At 38.7% G+C, this 17,905-nt stretch overlaps 1 protein-coding gene across 2 annotated transcripts in view; it reads left to right on the top strand.

Annotated features, from left to right (window-relative positions):
• Positions 1 to 17,905, top strand: part of LOC124605514 (origin recognition complex subunit 2) — a 108,486-nt gene that overhangs the window by 74,146 nt on the left and 16,435 nt on the right. For both annotated transcript variants that reach the window (XM_047137255.1, XM_047137256.1), the window contains 2 exons: positions 15,221 to 15,464; positions 17,600 to 17,833. In XM_047137255.1, coding sequence (XP_046993211.1) covers positions 15,221 to 15,464; positions 17,600 to 17,833 — 478 coding nt within the window. The remainder of the gene's footprint in view (positions 1 to 15,220; positions 15,465 to 17,599; positions 17,834 to 17,905) is intronic.

The raw sequence follows: 17,905 nt of genomic DNA, 5'->3' as shown, positions 1-17,905 counted from the left end.
TGAGTTTAGGAGAACCACATAAAGCAGATGGGAGAGAAGGTGTTGAGGTTGTGAAGGAACAAAGATTGGGCGTCTCGACTCTCGAGTCCAGATCAGGAAGATATAGTCAATGAACCTGAACCAGACTTTAGATGTGGTGTTTCGGGAGGCTAGGAAAGTCTCCTCTAGATGGCCCATAAAAAAGTTGGCATAGGAGGGTGCTGTGCGTGTGCCCATGGCTGTGCTGCAGATTTCTTTATATACCTTCTCTTAAAATGAGAAGTAGTTGTGGCTTACGATAAAGTTAGTGAGGTGTATGATGAATGAGGTAGCGGGTTTGGAGTCTGAAGGACATTAGGAAAAGTAGTGTTCAATGGTGGTAAGACCGTGGGCATGAAGGATGTTGGTATTTACTGCACTGTGAATGGGCCATTGTTATCACCAAGTGTGACAGTCACAGGTGTGTACATTGTGACTGTATTAGGTGATTTATGAGAACTTTTAAAATCAGTTCTTCACTCAGCGTCTGCTATGAAATCGGTGTGCTTCCATATACTTTCTGGCAGCAGTTCCTACTAATCCAGTTATTTAAGTGTACAACATGCTCTATGTTCTAAAGTTGCACATCGTATTTCAAGTACATAATATACCAGAAAAATTGCACCTAAAGTTGCATTTTACTATAGAAATTGCTTATTGAAATCATGGAACTTTTAGAAGAGTTACGTGTGTTTTTCAGGGAAACTTTGTGCAAATTTTTGCTTTATATTGTCACCACATCCTTCAGTCACTGGTAATGTGGTACTTGTTTTGAGGATGCCCAGTTGCTAAGCTCATTAGTGCAAGGATGCCCAATTGAAGTAATTAGTGCTGGAAGATGACATTCTAAGATACTGTACAGAATTGTCATCTAGTGCCAAGGAAAAAGAAATCTTACAATGGCAGAATCATCTGTCCAGATAGAAAAAGAATGAATCAATGTCAGCATAGCTAAGACATATCCTAATTACAGTTTCGGCACTGTAGATAGTGTGGCACAGACTAATGGTGAAAATATTGTGAATGGTTTTCAAAGTTATAAGCAAGTGGACATTTTTGAAAAGTTTCTTAGTTATGAGTTGTTAAATAGTGTTATGAAAGGAACTATAAAGTGTGCAAAAGAGGGGAAAAACAAACCACATTTTGCTCACTCAGTAGATAGGTTGAAAGATGACTTTGATGGTGGTGCCTGTTAACAATATTATACCTCGTAATAAATGTCTTGAACTTTAAACACTTCCTTTTGTAGATAATAATGAAGTGAATGTCAATGAAAATGTTCAAGGTACTAGAGCAGAAATTTGGTTACCACTATGGTAAAAAAACTATCAATTGTGAGAAATTTTTTATGCACATCTTTCAGCAAGTAAAGTAATGGTCATGTTTTATGGTTGTAATTATCTGGAGCAATTTTAAAAATGAAACCGATTAGATCTTGACATAAATGTTGGGCTTTGTTTGGAGGTAGTAGCTATTGTTATAATTTTGGTCTCTACTGTGGGAAAGATGCCCCTGACAATTCTCAACTTATGAAAACATGAGTTGTGAAATGAATTGTAACGTATATCATTGACACATACAGCCATGTTATATATCTTGATACCATTTTTGGTTCATATGACCTGTCTGTGGAACTGAAAAAATAGGATTCTGTGTGACAGGTACAACAAGACAAAATGACTCTTCATTGTCTTTTGTTACCGGGTAAAATCTTAGCACATGTCCTATCATCCTGCCAATTCTTCTTGTTAGTATTTTCCACATATCCACCTGAAAATTTTGAAACTTTTATTTTTATGTTATAAAATAAAATTGAATTCTCACACAGAAACAATAATAAGCTCTCCTTAACTCATTGACGTTCCTTTGTCTGTACTGTAGAGCTGCATTATAATATGTATTGGTGTATTGCTGATGTTCTCAGTAATGTTTCCAACCTTACAGCCCTTGCACATAGGCCTGGGCTGTTTGGAAGCTACAGCTCTACCAAGTTGTGAAATGGCGAGTTACAGTGCTGGACTCGGATGTGGGGGAAGCGGTATTCAAGTAATTGTTCAACCTTGCCTAAATTGTGGAGGCAAATACAGGGGCAGTTTCCTAAAACAGCATATGGCACTTCATTTCTTAGTCCTTTTGCAGCACATTCAATTTTTGTTTAGTTGTGTATCATTTGCCTTATTGAGTTTATTAATTTAATGCATAATAATTTCCCATACTGCCTTTCCTTTTTCTTATGACTTGCTAATGAGTTTTGCTGTATTACTTGCAGTGCATCTTTAAGTTTTGTTTGTAGCTATTCCTCTGCATTAAATAAAACTCTTTCATCTTACCACAAGATGCTGTGATTGAAGGTGATGGCCACTGTTTCTCTCAGTTTGCACAGTAATAGTTTGTGACCCGTTTTAAGTCACAGTGTTGCAGATGTCTTTTTAAGAAAGAAACCATTCATTCATTCATTCATTCAATCATTCATTCATTGTGTTCCATAGGTCCCAACAAGGAAAACTTTCAGTTGTGAGGGGCAAGTCAAGGCATACATTACCAAGAGCTTAAAAAAATAACAAAATATGTTTACTGTATTAATAATAAACTGTCACTATGTTGCTTAGTGCTGTTTTCACTTAGCTATCTAAATTTAGTCAAGTAAATTTTGAAAAAAAAAAAAAAAAAAAAAGGACCGTTTTGGGGGGGGAGGGGGGGGGGGGGGGAAAGAGAAAGGACCTACTGCCTCCACCATTTTATTACACATCTGCTGTTTACTTGGTATTAGTATCTTAATATTTACTTGATTGAGGTTGTACTTTTTCAAAAAAATATTTTTACATCTATAAATATTGAGTCCTATATCTTATTTGTCATACAGTTTTGTAAGAAACACTGCTGCTTGCAGTTTAGCTAATAAAAATTTGCAATTGTTGAATATAGATAGCCAGATAATAGAGAGAGAGAGAGAGAGAGAGAGAGAGGCTAATGAGGAATTCTGTTTTGAACTTGTAGGGATTCCAAATTTATTGTTGTTGTGTCTAGACAAGACAGCCTAGACACAATGAGAGGAAGCCGAAAGGCACGCGCTTAAACTCACGCAGGCTGGCGTGAGGTCTGAAACAGGATACGTAATGAATGCTATAAAGAAAAGTACGTAGCTTCTGGAATACTTAACTTTAATCCACATTTGTAGAACATCGCTCTTGATGATACATTAATAGAATCTCAATATCAATTGAATACGGCACCTTGCTAGGTCGTAGCAAATGTAGCTGAAGGCAATGCTAACTATCGTAGCGTAGTTGTCAGTGAACCATTGCTATGAACGTCGGCTGTACAACTGGGGCGAGTGCTAGTACGTCTCTCTAGACCTGCCGTGTGGTGGCGCTCGGTCTGCTATCACTGACAGTGGCGACACGCGGGTCCGGCGTATACTAATGGACCGCGGCCGATTTAAAGGCTACCACCTAGCAAGTGTGGTGTCTGGCGGTGACATCTCAATTGTTGTGTTAGATGGAAGCTTGTTGAAAATCTTCCCACCAGAGCAAATAATTCCATTCTGATGCCTAGGGCAGGGGAGCAAAGTCTACATAAAAATTATTTTTTATGTCTTGTGTAATGACTGTTTAAATCACAGTTTAGCTAAACCTGATTTTTATTAACAGCAGCAATAAGTGTTATTTTACTTTTTTTAGGTTAAATGTGAATGACTGTTTAAATCACAGTTTAGCTAAACCTGATTTTTATTAACAGCAGCAATAAGTGTTATTTTACTTTTTTTAGGTTAAATGTGCTGTCCCAGAAGATAATTCCATAAGGCAAGAGAGTAAAAAATATTCTAAATAAGCCACCTCTAATTGCCTTTAAGTCAACACAATAAGAAATTTTTCTATGTGAATAACACACTGAACTGAGCTTTTGAATTAGGTTATCTGTGTGTTAGCTCCATTTTAACTTTTATTCAGCCAAACCCAAGAAATTTAACCTAGTGTGTTTCATTTAGTGTATGGCCATTATTGTCTTCTTCTGGTGCGAACACATCTAAGGCTGTAAGATTTCATCCGTACAAGCGGGATGCCATTAATGCCGCAACAAATCAGTTTAAAGGTCAAAAGGTAAAATTCTGTGTTCTGACCCTAGAAGGCCCAGTCATGCCCGAAGAACCTCTGCGTCATCCTTTGTCAGTGGTGTCATTCAATGCGATAGGGAGGGGTATGTGGAGAGTGCATCGCTGTCGCAGTCGTTGTCAGTTTTCTTTACTGTGGAACTGCTGCTAGTCAGTTGAATAGCTCCTCTCAGCTAGAGCACTCTGTACCAGTTCTCACACCAAGGAAAAATCCCTGGCAGTACCAGGAATCGAACCTGGCTCCTTCATATGATAGTCAGCCATGCTGACCACTCAATTATGGAGGCAGACAACACTTTAGTTTGCCATGTAGAGATTTGTGATCTATGCAATCAAAGACCTTGGCAAGGTCACAGAATATATCAACAGGATAATTTTTCTTGCTTCGCTCTGCTAGGACTTCATTTGTGAGGTGGTGGTGTTGGTTTCTTTGTGGAGAATCTTTCGCGAAAGCCAAACTGAGAATCAGTTAACAAGTATTGCCCACTCAAATCAGTTGGCAGTCTATCATAAGCCACGTTCTCAAACACTTTTGAAAAGATTCTAATGAGTGATACAGGTCTTGAATTACAGGTGGTTTGCTTATTTCCAGTTTTGTAGTTTCTTTTTGAGAAAACAAGGCTCCATGTGGCTATGTTTAAGAAAGAGCTAAGTTTTCCATTAATACTATCTGCTTTATAAATTTCTGCCCAGTCTTCTTCCTGCAATTTCTATCCAAACACTCTGTTTAAGGCACTGTTTATTATTTTGCAGTGCAACTGATAAATATATTTATTGCTAAAATTTGACCATCGTGGCCATATAACACACTGAGCATTGGTTTTACAGTTAAATCACTGCAAGTGGTTGGGTGTGGAATCATGTCGTCAGTAGCTGTTGCATTATTTGCTTCAATACTTGCAAGGAATTTTACGGTAGAAAATAATCCAAAGCTGGGCATCAACAACTCTTGGTGGTCTCACTCTGTGCTAACTGATACAAAATTGAGAATGAAATCTCCACAGCCTAGTGAGTGATTCTCCAGTTAATTCTGCATAACATGCTTAACACTGTTTCTGTCTGCCAAGAATGAAGTGCTCAGATTGAAAAAGTTATAAGATCGGGGTGCAATCTTTCAACCCTATTGTTCAATCTATATATCAAAGAAGCAGTGGTGGAGAGAAAGGAAGATTCATGAATAGAATTAAAACTTCAGGTGAAAGGGTATCAGTGATGATATTGCTATTCTCTGTGAAAGTAAAGAACTACAGGATCTCGTGAATGGAATGAACAGTCTAATGAGTACAGAATATGTACTGAGAGTGAACCAAAGAAAGACAAAAATAATGATGAGTAGCAGAAATGATATTAACGACATTAAACTTAACATCGAAATTGGTGACCATGAAGTAGAGAAAGTATGGAAGTCTTCTACCTTGGAAGCAAAATAGCAAGTGATGGATGATGTAAGGAGGACGTAAAAAAGCAGACTATTGCAGGCTAAGTGGGCTCAAAAGAAGTATCAAACATGGGCTTTAATTTGAGGAGGAAATGTCTGAGAATATGCTTGGAGTGCAGCATTGTATGGTTGTCAATTGTGGAATGTGGGAAAACCAAAAAAAGAAGAGAATTGATGTGTTTGAGGTGTGACACTATACAAAGATGCGGAAAACTGCATGGACTGATAAGACAACGAACAAGAATGTTCTCTGCTGAGTTGGCAAAGAATGGAACACGTAGAAAACACTAATAAGAAGAAGAGACAGGATGACAGAATGTGTTAAGACATAAGTGAATAATTTCAACAGCACTAGAGAGAGCTGTAAAGGTTGAAAACTGTAGGGGCCATCAGAGATTAGAATACAATCACAAATAATTGAGAAAATAGTGTGCTGCTCTGAGATGAAGAGTTTGGCACAAGGGAGGAATTCGTGGAGGGCTACATCATATCAGTCGGAAGGTTGATTTTTTGGGGGAGGGGGGTGGAAGCTGATTTATGTAGCTTAAGATACTTTTGCTGCTAAGGGTAGCAATTAATTTTGGAAATGATCTAACATATAAATGAATGTGTTAAGTTGTGATGTGTTTGTTACTGTGCTCCTTGTACCATACTACTAAATTTCCAGCAAAAATGGAAAATTTCTGTACATAATTTCAATGGCACACCCAGCAAATGAATCTCATCACTATTGAGATTAATTTAATGTGTGTGTCATAGTAATGCAACTGATCTCACAACAGTCTACTGAAATGCATCATGCTAATTAAACATTAGTGAAGGTGACTAAAGCAGCAGAAATTATTTCATAAATTTACATTATAGTCATAGAGCTCGAACATGGATAAATTTATGCTTAAGATGTATCTTGCCAATGGTCTGTACACTGGTGATACTAAAAGGTGGATTAAAGTTATAAAAGCTGCAATTTTTTTCCTCGAACTTATCACACAAAAATTGTAAAACTTGTCGCTTCTCGATGTAATCTCCCTGCAGCTGTGCACTTTTTTTTTCACAATGTTGATGTCATAATTCCGTGGCTGCTGCAAACACTTCTTTAGGAGCCTTATTTGACATGTGAAAAGTTGGTGATGAAATAAAGGCATAGCTAGTGAATGTGCAACCATGGAAAGAATCTTTCATTGTTGGAAAGAGCCAAGCCAGACCAGATAAGTAGGGAACATTAATCAGCTCAAAAGTTATTGTCATAAAGAAACTGCAGCATTGCATTTGCCTGATGCGCTGGTGCATTGTCTTGTTGAAAGAGCCTTTACCAGGTGTTTTTCACACATTGCTGGAAGGAACTTGGTCTTCATTAGATCTTGTAGGATGCGCCTGTAACCATAGTTCCCTTTGGTATGTGATGAGTAAGGATTATGCCCCCCCCCCTTCCCCCCCCCCCCCCCCCCCCCCCCCCCCCCCCCCCAATGAACCGTGGACCTTGCCGTTGGTGGGGAGGCTTGCGTGCCTCAGCGATACAGATAGCCGTACTGTAGGTGCAACCACAACGGAGGGGTATCTGTTGAGAGGCCAGACAAACGTGTGGTTCCTGAAGAGGGGCAGCAACCTTTTCAGTAGTTGCAAGGGCAGCAGTCTGGATGATTGACTGATCTGGCCTTGTAACAATAACCAAAACGGCCTTGCTGTGCTGGTACTGCGAACGGCTGAAAGCAAGGGGAAACTACAGCCGTAATTTTTCCCGAGGGCATGCAGCTTTACTGTATGATTAAATGATGATGGCGTCCTCTTGGGTAAAATATTCCGGAGGTAAAATAGTCCCCCATTCGGATCTCCGGGCGGGGACTACTCAAGAGGATGTCGTTATCAGGAGAAAGAAAACTGGCGTTCTACGGATCGGAGCGTGGAATGTCAGATCTCTTAATCGGGCAGGTAGGTTAGAAAATTTAAAAAGGGAAATGGATAGGTTGAAGTTAGATATAGTGGGAATTAGTGAAGTTCGGAGGCAGGAGGAACAAGACTTCTGGTCAGGTGACTACAGGGTTATAAACACAAAATCAAATAGGGGTAATGCAGGAGTAGGTTTAATAATGAATAGGAAAATAGGAATGCGGGTAAGCTACTACAAACAGCATAGTGAATGCATTATTGTGGCCAAGATAGATACGAAGCCCACACCTACTACAGTACTACAAGTTTATGTGCCAACTAGCTCTGCAGATGATGAAGAAATTGAAGAAATGTATGATGAAATAAAAGAAATTATTCAGATTGTGAAGGGAGACGAAAATTTAATAGTCATGGGTGACTGGAATTCGAGTGTAGGAAAAGGGAGAGAAGGAAACATAGTAGGTGAATATGGATTGGGGCTAAGAAATGAAAGAGGAAGCCGCCTGGTAGAATTTTGCACAGAGCACAACACAATCATAACCAACACTTGGTTTAAGAATCATGAAAGAAGGTTGTATACATGGAAGAACCCTGGAGATACTAAAAGGTATCAGATAGATTATATAATGGTAAGACAGAGATTTAGGAACCAGGTTTTAAATTGTAAGACATTTCCAGGGGCAGATGTGGACTCTGACCACAATCTATTGGTAATGACCTGTAGATTAAAACTGAAGAAACTGCAAAAAGGTGGGAATTTAAGGAGATGGGACCTGGATAAACTGAAAGAACCAGAGGTTGTACAGAGTTTCAGGGAGAACATAAGGGAACAATTGACAGGAATGGGGGAAAGAAATACAGTAGAAGAAGAATGGGTAGCTTTGAGGGATGAAGTAGCAAAGGCAGCCGAGGATCAAGTAGGTAAAAAGACGAGGGCTAGTAGAAATCATTGGGTAACAGAAGAAATATTGAATTTAATTGATGAAAGGAGAAAATATAAAATGAAGCAGGCAAAAAGGAATACAAACGTCTCAAAAATGAGATCGACAGGAAGTGCAAAATGGCTAAGCAGGGATGGCTAGAGGACAAATGTAAGGATGTAGAGGCCTATCTCACTAGGGGTAAGATAGATACTGCCTATAGGAAAATTAAAGAGACCTTTGGAGATAAGAGAACCACTTGTATGAATATCAAGAGCTCAGATGGAAACCCAGTTCTAAGCAAAGAAGGGAAAGCAGAAAGTTGGAAGGAGTATATAGAGGGTCTATACAAGGGCGATGTACTTGAGGACAATATTATGGAAATGGAAGAGGATGTAGATGAAGATGAAATGGGAGATATGATACTGTGTGAAGAGTTTGACAGAGCACTGAAAGACCTGAGTCGAAACAAGGCCCCCGGAGTAGACAACATTCCATTGGAACTACTGACGGCCTTAGGAGAGCTAGTCCTGACAAAGCTCTACCATCTGGTGAGCAAGATGTATGAAACAGGCGAAATACCCTCAGACTTCAAGAAGAATATAATAATTCCAATCCCAAAGAAAGCAGGTGTTGACAGATGTGAAAATTACCGAACTATCAGTTTAATAAGTCACAGCTGCAAAATACTAATGCGAATTCTTTACAGACGAATGGAAAAACTAGTAGAAGCCAACCTCGGGAAAGATCAATTTGGATTCCGTAGAAACACTGGAACACGTGAGGCAATACTGACCTTACGACTTATCTTAGAAGAAAGATTAAGGAAAGGAAAACCTACGTTTCTAGCATTTGTAGACTTAGAGAAAGCTTTTGACAATGTTGACTGGAATACTCTCTTTCAAATTCTAAAGGTGGCAGGGGTAAAATACAGGGAGCGAAAGGCTATTTACAATTTGTACAGAAACCAGATGGCAGTTATAAGAGTCGAGGGACACGAAAGGGAAGCAGTGGTTGGGAAGGGAGTAAGACAGGGTTGTAGCCTCTCCCCGATGTTGTTCAATCTGTATATTGAGCAAGCAGTAAAGGAAACAAAAGAAAAATTCGGAGTAGGTATTAAAATTCATGGAGAAGAAATAAAAACTTTGAGGTTCGCCGATGCCATTGTAATTCTGTCAGAGACAGCAAAGGACTTGGAAGAGCAGTTGAATGGAATGGACAGTGTCTTGAAAGAAGGATATAAGATGAACATCAACAAAAGCAAAACAAGGATAATGGAATGTAGTCTAATTAAGTCGGGTGATGCTGAGGGAATTAATTAGGAAATGAGGCACTTAAAGTAGTAAAGGAGTTTTGCTATTTGGGGAGCAAAATAACTGATGATGGTCGAAGTAGAGAGGATATAAAATGTAGGCTGGCAATGGCAAGGAAAGCGTTTCTGAAGAAGAGAAATTTGTTAACATCGAGTATAGATTTAAGTGTCAGGAAGTCATTTCTGAAAGTATTCGTATGGAGTGTAGCCATGTATGGAAGTGAAACATGGACGATAAATTGTTTGGACAAGAAGAGAATAGAAGCTTTCGAAATGTGGTGCTACAGAAGAATGCTGAAGATTAGATGGGTAGATCACATAACTAATGAGGAAGTATTGAATTGGATTGGGGAGAAGAGAAGTTTGTGGCACAACTTGACCAGAAGAAGGGATCGGTTGGTAGGACATGTTCTGAGGCATCAAGGGATCACCAATTTAGTATTGGAGGGCAGCGTGGAGGGTAAAAATCGTAGAGGGAGACCAAGAGATGAATACACTAAGCAGATTCAGAAGAATGTAGGTTGCAGTAGGTACTGGGAGATGAAAAAGCTTGCACAGGATAGAGTAGCATGGAGAGCTGCATCAAACCAGTCTCAGGACTGAAGACCACAACAACAACAAGGATTATGCGATCACTAACCTAGAAGATGGCTGGCATCAGATTTTCAGCAAAGCTGCTTACCTGAAAATTTATGGTGACAATGAGTCTGTACTTCCATTGAGATGACAGGCACTTTGCTGTATCTATGTTTTGTCCATTGTCACTGTCAGTGGAAAGGAAGTCTCATTCAACCCATCATCGTGTGCAGGGCCGGCCTTAGCCATCCAGGTGCCCCGGGCGAGTCGTCCAGTTGGCGCCCTTTATTGTATAAATAGCGAACCTGGCAGTGCTTTGCAACACGGTATTTGACTGTTTTCTAGAAATCGTCTTAAGTGGTTAATGGCGTCATCTTATGATCATAACATGGTTTTTTCCATCGTAAATTTGAGTATTTTATTTTTTTAAATGGAAATGAAATCCAAATTATCTGAAAGCCCGCTAAGACGCTCCAGGTGGATGTGAGTCTTGTGTAGCCTGTGACGTCAGTCCAGCATGCTGCTGTCGCTGCCGTAACTGTCAGTATAGCAGTGATATATTGTTTGGGCATTCACGTTTTGGGAAATTGTCTAAAAATATTGCGTATTACTGCACTGTACATCTACAAAAACTCCAGAAAATTGTTTTTGCGTCTTCCAAACAAAGAAAAGATGCGTAAAATGTGGTTGAAACAGGCTCGTATATCCCAAATATTTCTTTTCTTTTCTGAAGCACCCCTGTACTAAAGCGAACAAAACAAAACAAAGAAATGGCTTGACCAATTTAAATAATTTTTGTTTTGGTGAGACTAACACACAACAATTGATTTTTATATATAGGAGGTAATATGTACAACGAAAAAACACTAATTTTGAATTGGGTACCATATTTTTATTAAATTTAATATAACTGTAAGCCATAAACCTATATTTTCTGTCAGTCATCTAAACACAAAACATATTACGCAGTGCACGCATTGCATGATACATTAATTAATGCACAAGAGTCATTAAGTCACAAACATTCGATATAAATACATTCGTATTAATTAAATCATAATGTAATGTATATTTCACAGTCTGTATTTTCTTTTATTTGGAGCGACCGGTAGTTTCTGTTGTGAACGAGAGATGGTGCGGCTGCATGGGCTCTTCCTTGTTGCAGTTCTTGAAACAAATAAGAGAGGCGCTTTGGTAGAGCCCGTGCTAGCCCGCGTCAAACATGGATGGTTGCAGACAATACGAAGATTGCATTCAGCATGATTTCTCTTCTGCTACCCCGAATTCATCGCGTATTCGTGAGATTAGCGACGTGTGTTGAATGAGACTGAATAATATTTTAGTTTTGCGAAATGGGTGATTGTAAATTGTAATTTTTTTTATTTTTATTTTTATTTTTTTTACATGTGTTTAGTATGTGGCGCCCCTTGGGCCCCGGCGCCCTGGGCGACCGCCCGGGTCGCCCCACCCTAAAGCCGGCGCTGATCGTGTGTCAGCATTGCTCAGCTACATGCTATGTGCACAGCCTTCTGGTCCTCTGTCAGCTTCATGGCACCCACCTGGAGGACACTTTTCGCAATTTCAGGCTTTCATGCAGAGCTGTATGCACAGCTCCCACGGAAATATCAACTTGTGCAATGTGTTCTATACTCATTTGGTGATCCTCCAAAACAACTTTCACCACTTGCCCAGTAATTTTGTCAGACCAACTGGTGCGAGGTGGAGATTGTCTTGGGTGGTTGTCATGTGATGTTCTGCATGCTTTGAACTGTTGCACCCATTAACACACATTAGATACATCCATGACACAATCACCACATACTGTACTCAAATGGCGATGAATTTCTTTCAGTGTCACACTGTACAAATTGAGGAAACAAATGATTACATGCTGTTTTTGTAATGAAAATTTCATCATTTTAAGTAACAAGCATCATTCTCACCACTTCGCTGGAGTTGTGTGTGCTGTACAGTGCTGTAATTTCTGTCACATATTCACAATGAGTGCACACAACATGTTTGTATCTGTTTCCAGACCTGAGGGGGGGGGGGGGGGGGGGGGGGGGAAGCTGAGGTGTTGTACCTTGAATGCACTTCAAACAAGCTTGTGTCCCTGACCTACTATTGTGGTGCACATTCAAAAATCTGTTCATTAACCTGAAGGGCCTGGAACTTAAGTACATCTTTTACATAAACAGCCACTCCCATTTCTTTCTTATTAGTTCTACACCAGTGTGCTACTAGCTTGTATCCATCAGGACGAATCTGTTCAGATTGTTGGTGTTGATCTCACTGCACCGAGGCAGAGTCAAAAACAGTTGTTTTGTAGCATATCCAGTTTATGTTGTTAGGATTTGCTGCATATCATGCTCTAGTCAGTGAAAGACTAATATTCGTGTGTCTGGTCACTTTGTGAATATAATCACAAAACACTTTTCTGGTGACATGCTAGCCCATTTTTAACAACTGTTCATCCACATTTTTAACTGTCTTGGATGTGTACAAAATAACATCATCAGTATATTGAAGTGCGGAGCAAATAAATTGAAAGGGATTCATCTAAATTCCACTACGCAATGTATGGAACAGTGGGTTAAAATGCTTCTTATAGTAGAAACCTAGGTCCAGTTATTTGTTTGTCATTTGTATGTAAACCATTCTCTTTTGTAGATATGCTGAGATTCCAGTAATCTGGTAACCTAGTTTGTCCCAATTTCTCGTGCAGTGTTGGTATTTGAACGTTGCTGTTTGTCGATAGGATATGGAGGAAAAATACAATCAATTACTTTCTTTCTTTGGAGTCAACAAAATACATCTGAAGAAATGGTAGATAAATTGCAGATGTATCCATGACACTTGAAAAAGTCAGACTGGGACTTCAATTGCAATTCATTGCATTCCAACCAATATTCTGGACAGTTTTTAATGGGTCTTCACGAGTGTTCTATACACATGAAGGCAAGGCACAATGGCCCATAAGGTGCAAAAATTCTAGCATCCTTCTCAGGTTTTAATATGGGAATAATCATATGAGTGGTCCATTCCTCCATTAGCTCTTGTTTCATTGAAGATAAAATTAAATAAAGTGTGGTTCAAGGTGAGTTCCTGTGCATTGTATAGTGAATAATGTCAAGCCTAAGTGCAGTAACCTGAGAGGGTTTTAAGGCATTTTCTCATCTGTAACATGTAAATGAATTAAGGGAGAGTGTGACTGCTATGTGCTGCCTGTGGAATTAGGATCGATAAGATAGTGTAGCAGAATGTTCCATCCACAGATGTTTGAAATCTGGCGGTATTTCTCTGCAAAAGTTTTTTAATATTTGCACTACTTTTTGCGAAGCATCAGTGATGCTAGTGTTGTTGTTTGCACTACTGCAATATTCAGGCTAGGATACTTTCTTGCGATGCTTAAAGTCCTTCTTTTGATGGCGTTCTCCCTTCTGTTTTCCAGATATTTTTGAAAGTTCTGTTCCTTAGATAATACATGTTGTTGCATCTTCATACTAACAGAAAGGGAATTGTAAAATTATTATCCTATACACACAGAGTGCAGTAACTGTGTATCCATTCTGTGTACTGCATGAGTGAAACGCAGAAGTCACATTAATGCTGAGTATACAGGACGGTCACTGAACAATGGCATTACAAATTAGGCCATAATTGTAAATGTATTTCACAATATATTGAGAGAAGGATTACTGTCCACATGCAAGAGGAATATGCCACGGGCGAGAGAATTATTTCATTCACTGAATACACATTGTGTTCTGGAGATCTCATCAAGGAGGAGAATAATCAGATCTTTGAAATGAAAGGATGTGTTATAAAGAGAATGCTAATAAACTGTTCTGCCTACTATGCTAGCAGCTGATTAATCATGGTTCTGTTTATGTTATAACAACAAGAATTGGAACATATTTTAAGTTTTTTTGTCACTTTCTTCTTGGCAGGAAATATACAGTCATGCTCTGCTCTTTGCTGGAGCTAAGAATTTAAGATTAGAGAAATTTATTTGCATTATGATTAACTGTTTTTATAACTAGGAAATCAAACTTTTATATAGTTATACTGGTTGTTTGAAGGACAGTAACTACTTTTTCACAATGTTAAAGTGTTGCCTATTGCTAGAATACACAGATATGTATATACTGCAACTCCCAGAGTGCCAGAGGGAGAGGAAGAGGGATTCTATTAGTTTGTAAGCATCTTTGTTTTTTTACTGAAACTAGCTAAGTGAGAAATATTTAAGCTCTGTTGCAAAATATTAATATCCCAGCAGAAGGCTTCTCCACCTACACATGTTTTTACTTTATTAATTGAAAAAGATTCACCATCTTGAGGACAATAGTATTTGAAACTTTGTACATAAAGAAAAATTATTTGTGTACTGTGCGTATGAGGCTTTCATGACTGGGAACATTATTCATGGCAGTAACAACAATAATTTTCTAGCTTAAGAGTCACTTTATCTGAATAATTTGCAAGAGCAGTTCTTGAGTTCATAAAATGTTGTTTGGATGGAAAGGAAAGATTAGAGTGCCACATAAAGGGAACATTCATATTCTGCAATTATGTTCATTCATTCCTTTGTTGTACACTCTGCTCATGTACCCCAGGGCTACTTCAGTGAGTTATTGAAAAACAACTAAGGTGTATTACTTCTGTAAATCTCTCTCTCTCTCTCTCTCTCTCTCTCTCTCTCTCTCTCTCTCTCTCTCACACACACACACACACACACACACACACACACTATCTCTCTCTCTCTCTCTCTCTCTCTCTCTCTCTCTCTCTCCCACTCTCCCCCCCCCCTCCCCCCCCTTCCTCACTCACACACTTGCTTCTGTTGTGCACCCCCTTCTGTCATAAATTTAAAAATACAAATTTGATTATGTAGATTTGACTGAGCTAATTTGAAGTTTTAGCTAATGATCAACATAAATGATCTCTTCAATTTACAGGTTGTCAATATGATAGCTAAAAATATTCTTGAGTTATCAAATGTGCCTGCTGACCTCTATGAATGTTTAGAACTGGTCCAGAGCTGGTACTCTGGCATATACAAGAATTCTTTGTACCTTATTGTGCATAATATTGATGGCGAAATGTTGCGCAATGACAAATGCCAAGATGTTCTGAGTCGTCTAGCTAGCACTCCTAATATATACCTGCTAGCTTCTATAGATCACATAAATGCTCCCTTAGGTAAGTTATTTGTTTACAGCTGATTTGACTGGAAAACATATTGTTAGAAAGTTTTATATGTGATTGTGCATGCATTACAATATTGGAAAAAGTTATGATAAATTTGCAGATTTTTGCGTGGGATTAAGCATATTATCAAAGTACAGTTGTAATAGCATGACATGGACAGCATGTAATGATCAAAGGAGTGATTGCAGTATCATGATTGCAACAAACATTTATTACAAGATAGCTTTCAATTTAATGGTGCTGCTAAGGTGATGTCATACAACTTGTAGATTGTAACATGTAGCATTATGAGTGGGCATAGGGACAAGAAGACATTTTACTTATTAACAATAAAAACTGTGCCATAGTTATTAGCTCCATTTTATTTAATGATGTCTGAATTTCCCTTCCTGTTTGATCCAAAGTGTGTTCATTAAGACCATTTCTGCGCACCTTATTTGTCATTTTATGTTACGTTAATACATCAAAGGAAGTCTGGAGGCATTTTAACTGTATGAAAGTGAGCTATGCTGCAGAGAATGATGTAATGCTGTGCCACAAACATTATGCATGTCATAGCTAGAAGAGGATCATTAACTGAATGCAGTAGTGCATGATATTATGATACTATCAATTAAAATATTATGGTGCTCCAGCAATAAACTTTAAGTTTCTTTGCTACCCATGTAGGTCTATGCTAGTTCTATCAAATGAAAAATTCATTACAAGGGGACAGAATGGCTAACCAGTACTTATCTTTAAGTGGCAAAATTTCAGCACTACCAATGCACACATTCAAGGTAGGAAGAAAACTATAGCTATCTTTATAATATTTAGATACTTTTCTTAGGGATGAAAGAGGACCCATCTGTTGTAAGAACAAAGATCTTCGTCTCCCCCTTATGGTCACACTGGGTGGATTTTGTAGGCAGCACTCAACTTCTACTTCCACATAGATATTTGAATAAATGTGTGAAATAGTGGTATCACAAACTGGAAACAGATAGATTCTTCATAAGCTAAGGCAGGCAAGTCATGATAGGAAGACTAACACAGTCCAAGTCCATGCACATGCATGGTGATGGCATGTACAAGTATTTCTGAAGAGTAAAACAAACACAGACCTAAGCATCATGCTGTCTGTTGTGGAGGTCACACTGATATCTCTGCAAGACGTGTTCATACAGTTGGCTCCAACTATTCTTACATTGGCTCAGGAAGAAGACTTAGATGGTACATGGCTGCAGACTTCATGCCTGGCAGCGTGCAGCATCACTGCCTGACATTGTAGCAATTACACAGATTGATGGGGCAGTTTCCATACTGATGTACAGTAGGGCTACTGATGTGGGTCCACTGCAACCTGAGGTCTGAGTGATTTTTGTCTCCTTCTTAAACTTCCCCAGTCTATCCCTCTTGCTTCCCTGGGGAGGATGAAACTGGTATGAAAGACATGTATACTTATTTTCTACTTTAAATGTGTCTATTGTCAGTGATGGAATTTTGAACCCTGAAGGTGAGCACTGACCGCCTGTTCTGTCTTCTTACAATTTTACAAAACTTTCATTTTTCAGTGTTAGTACTTCATGAGATTCAACAAATGGCCAAGACACTTTCTGTAAACTGATTTGAGTTTCTGCTCTGAAAGACACTGTGTTGGTATATTGGCTGGCACAAGTCTGCTTAGTGTGATGTCTCTTGTATTGTGTGGCTTCAGATCAATGTATGTTGTACTCCGATGAAATTTTCATTACATACACTTATTTCTGCAGAATCTTGCTGACATTAGTAAGTTCATCGGGACCAACATCGTGCATCATTTCAAACTCTGGTGGTTATTCAAATCATTACTGAGGCTGTCATGCTGAGTGCCTAGCAATAAATGACACAATTACCTGTAGCTTTAATCCCATTTGTCTTTGCTGTTCTTGCACACTGACTACCATGTTCTTGATTATAACAGAAAGATTGATAATAACAGGAATATCATAAATACTTTCCTATCCAGTCTTTTTTATCATAAGTCATAAATATAAAACAGATACCTGACATTTTCTTCATATTTTGTTATAATGCATTACTTTATAGATTTTTTTATGACAGAAGCTAGTATGAGTTGTACTTGAAATTCAGTTTTGATTTTGCAGTCTGGGATCAAGCGAAGTTGAGCAGCTTTAACTTCACATGGTGGGATGTAACAAATTTCCTTCCATATTTCACGGAAACATCATTTGAATGCTCTGTGATGGTGAAAAATTCTGGGAGCCTGGCACTATCATCATTAAATAATGTGTTCAAAGCTCTCACAACAAATGCACGCAGTATCTTCCTGCTCATTGCCCAGCGCCATATTGAAAATAAAGACAACAGTAATTTTCGAGGTAAGCCTGAAAACTCAAAACGTTAATGTTGTCAAACAGTCGAAAATCCAGGATGGAATGTAACAATATGAT

This window comes from Schistocerca americana, chromosome 3 (assembly GCF_021461395.2).
Source record: "Schistocerca americana isolate TAMUIC-IGC-003095 chromosome 3, iqSchAmer2.1, whole genome shotgun sequence".
NCBI classification, from domain to species: Eukaryota; Metazoa; Arthropoda; class Insecta; order Orthoptera; family Acrididae; genus Schistocerca; species Schistocerca americana.
Note: the sequence above shows the minus strand (reverse complement) of the source record. Positions and strands in the feature narration are given on the sequence as shown.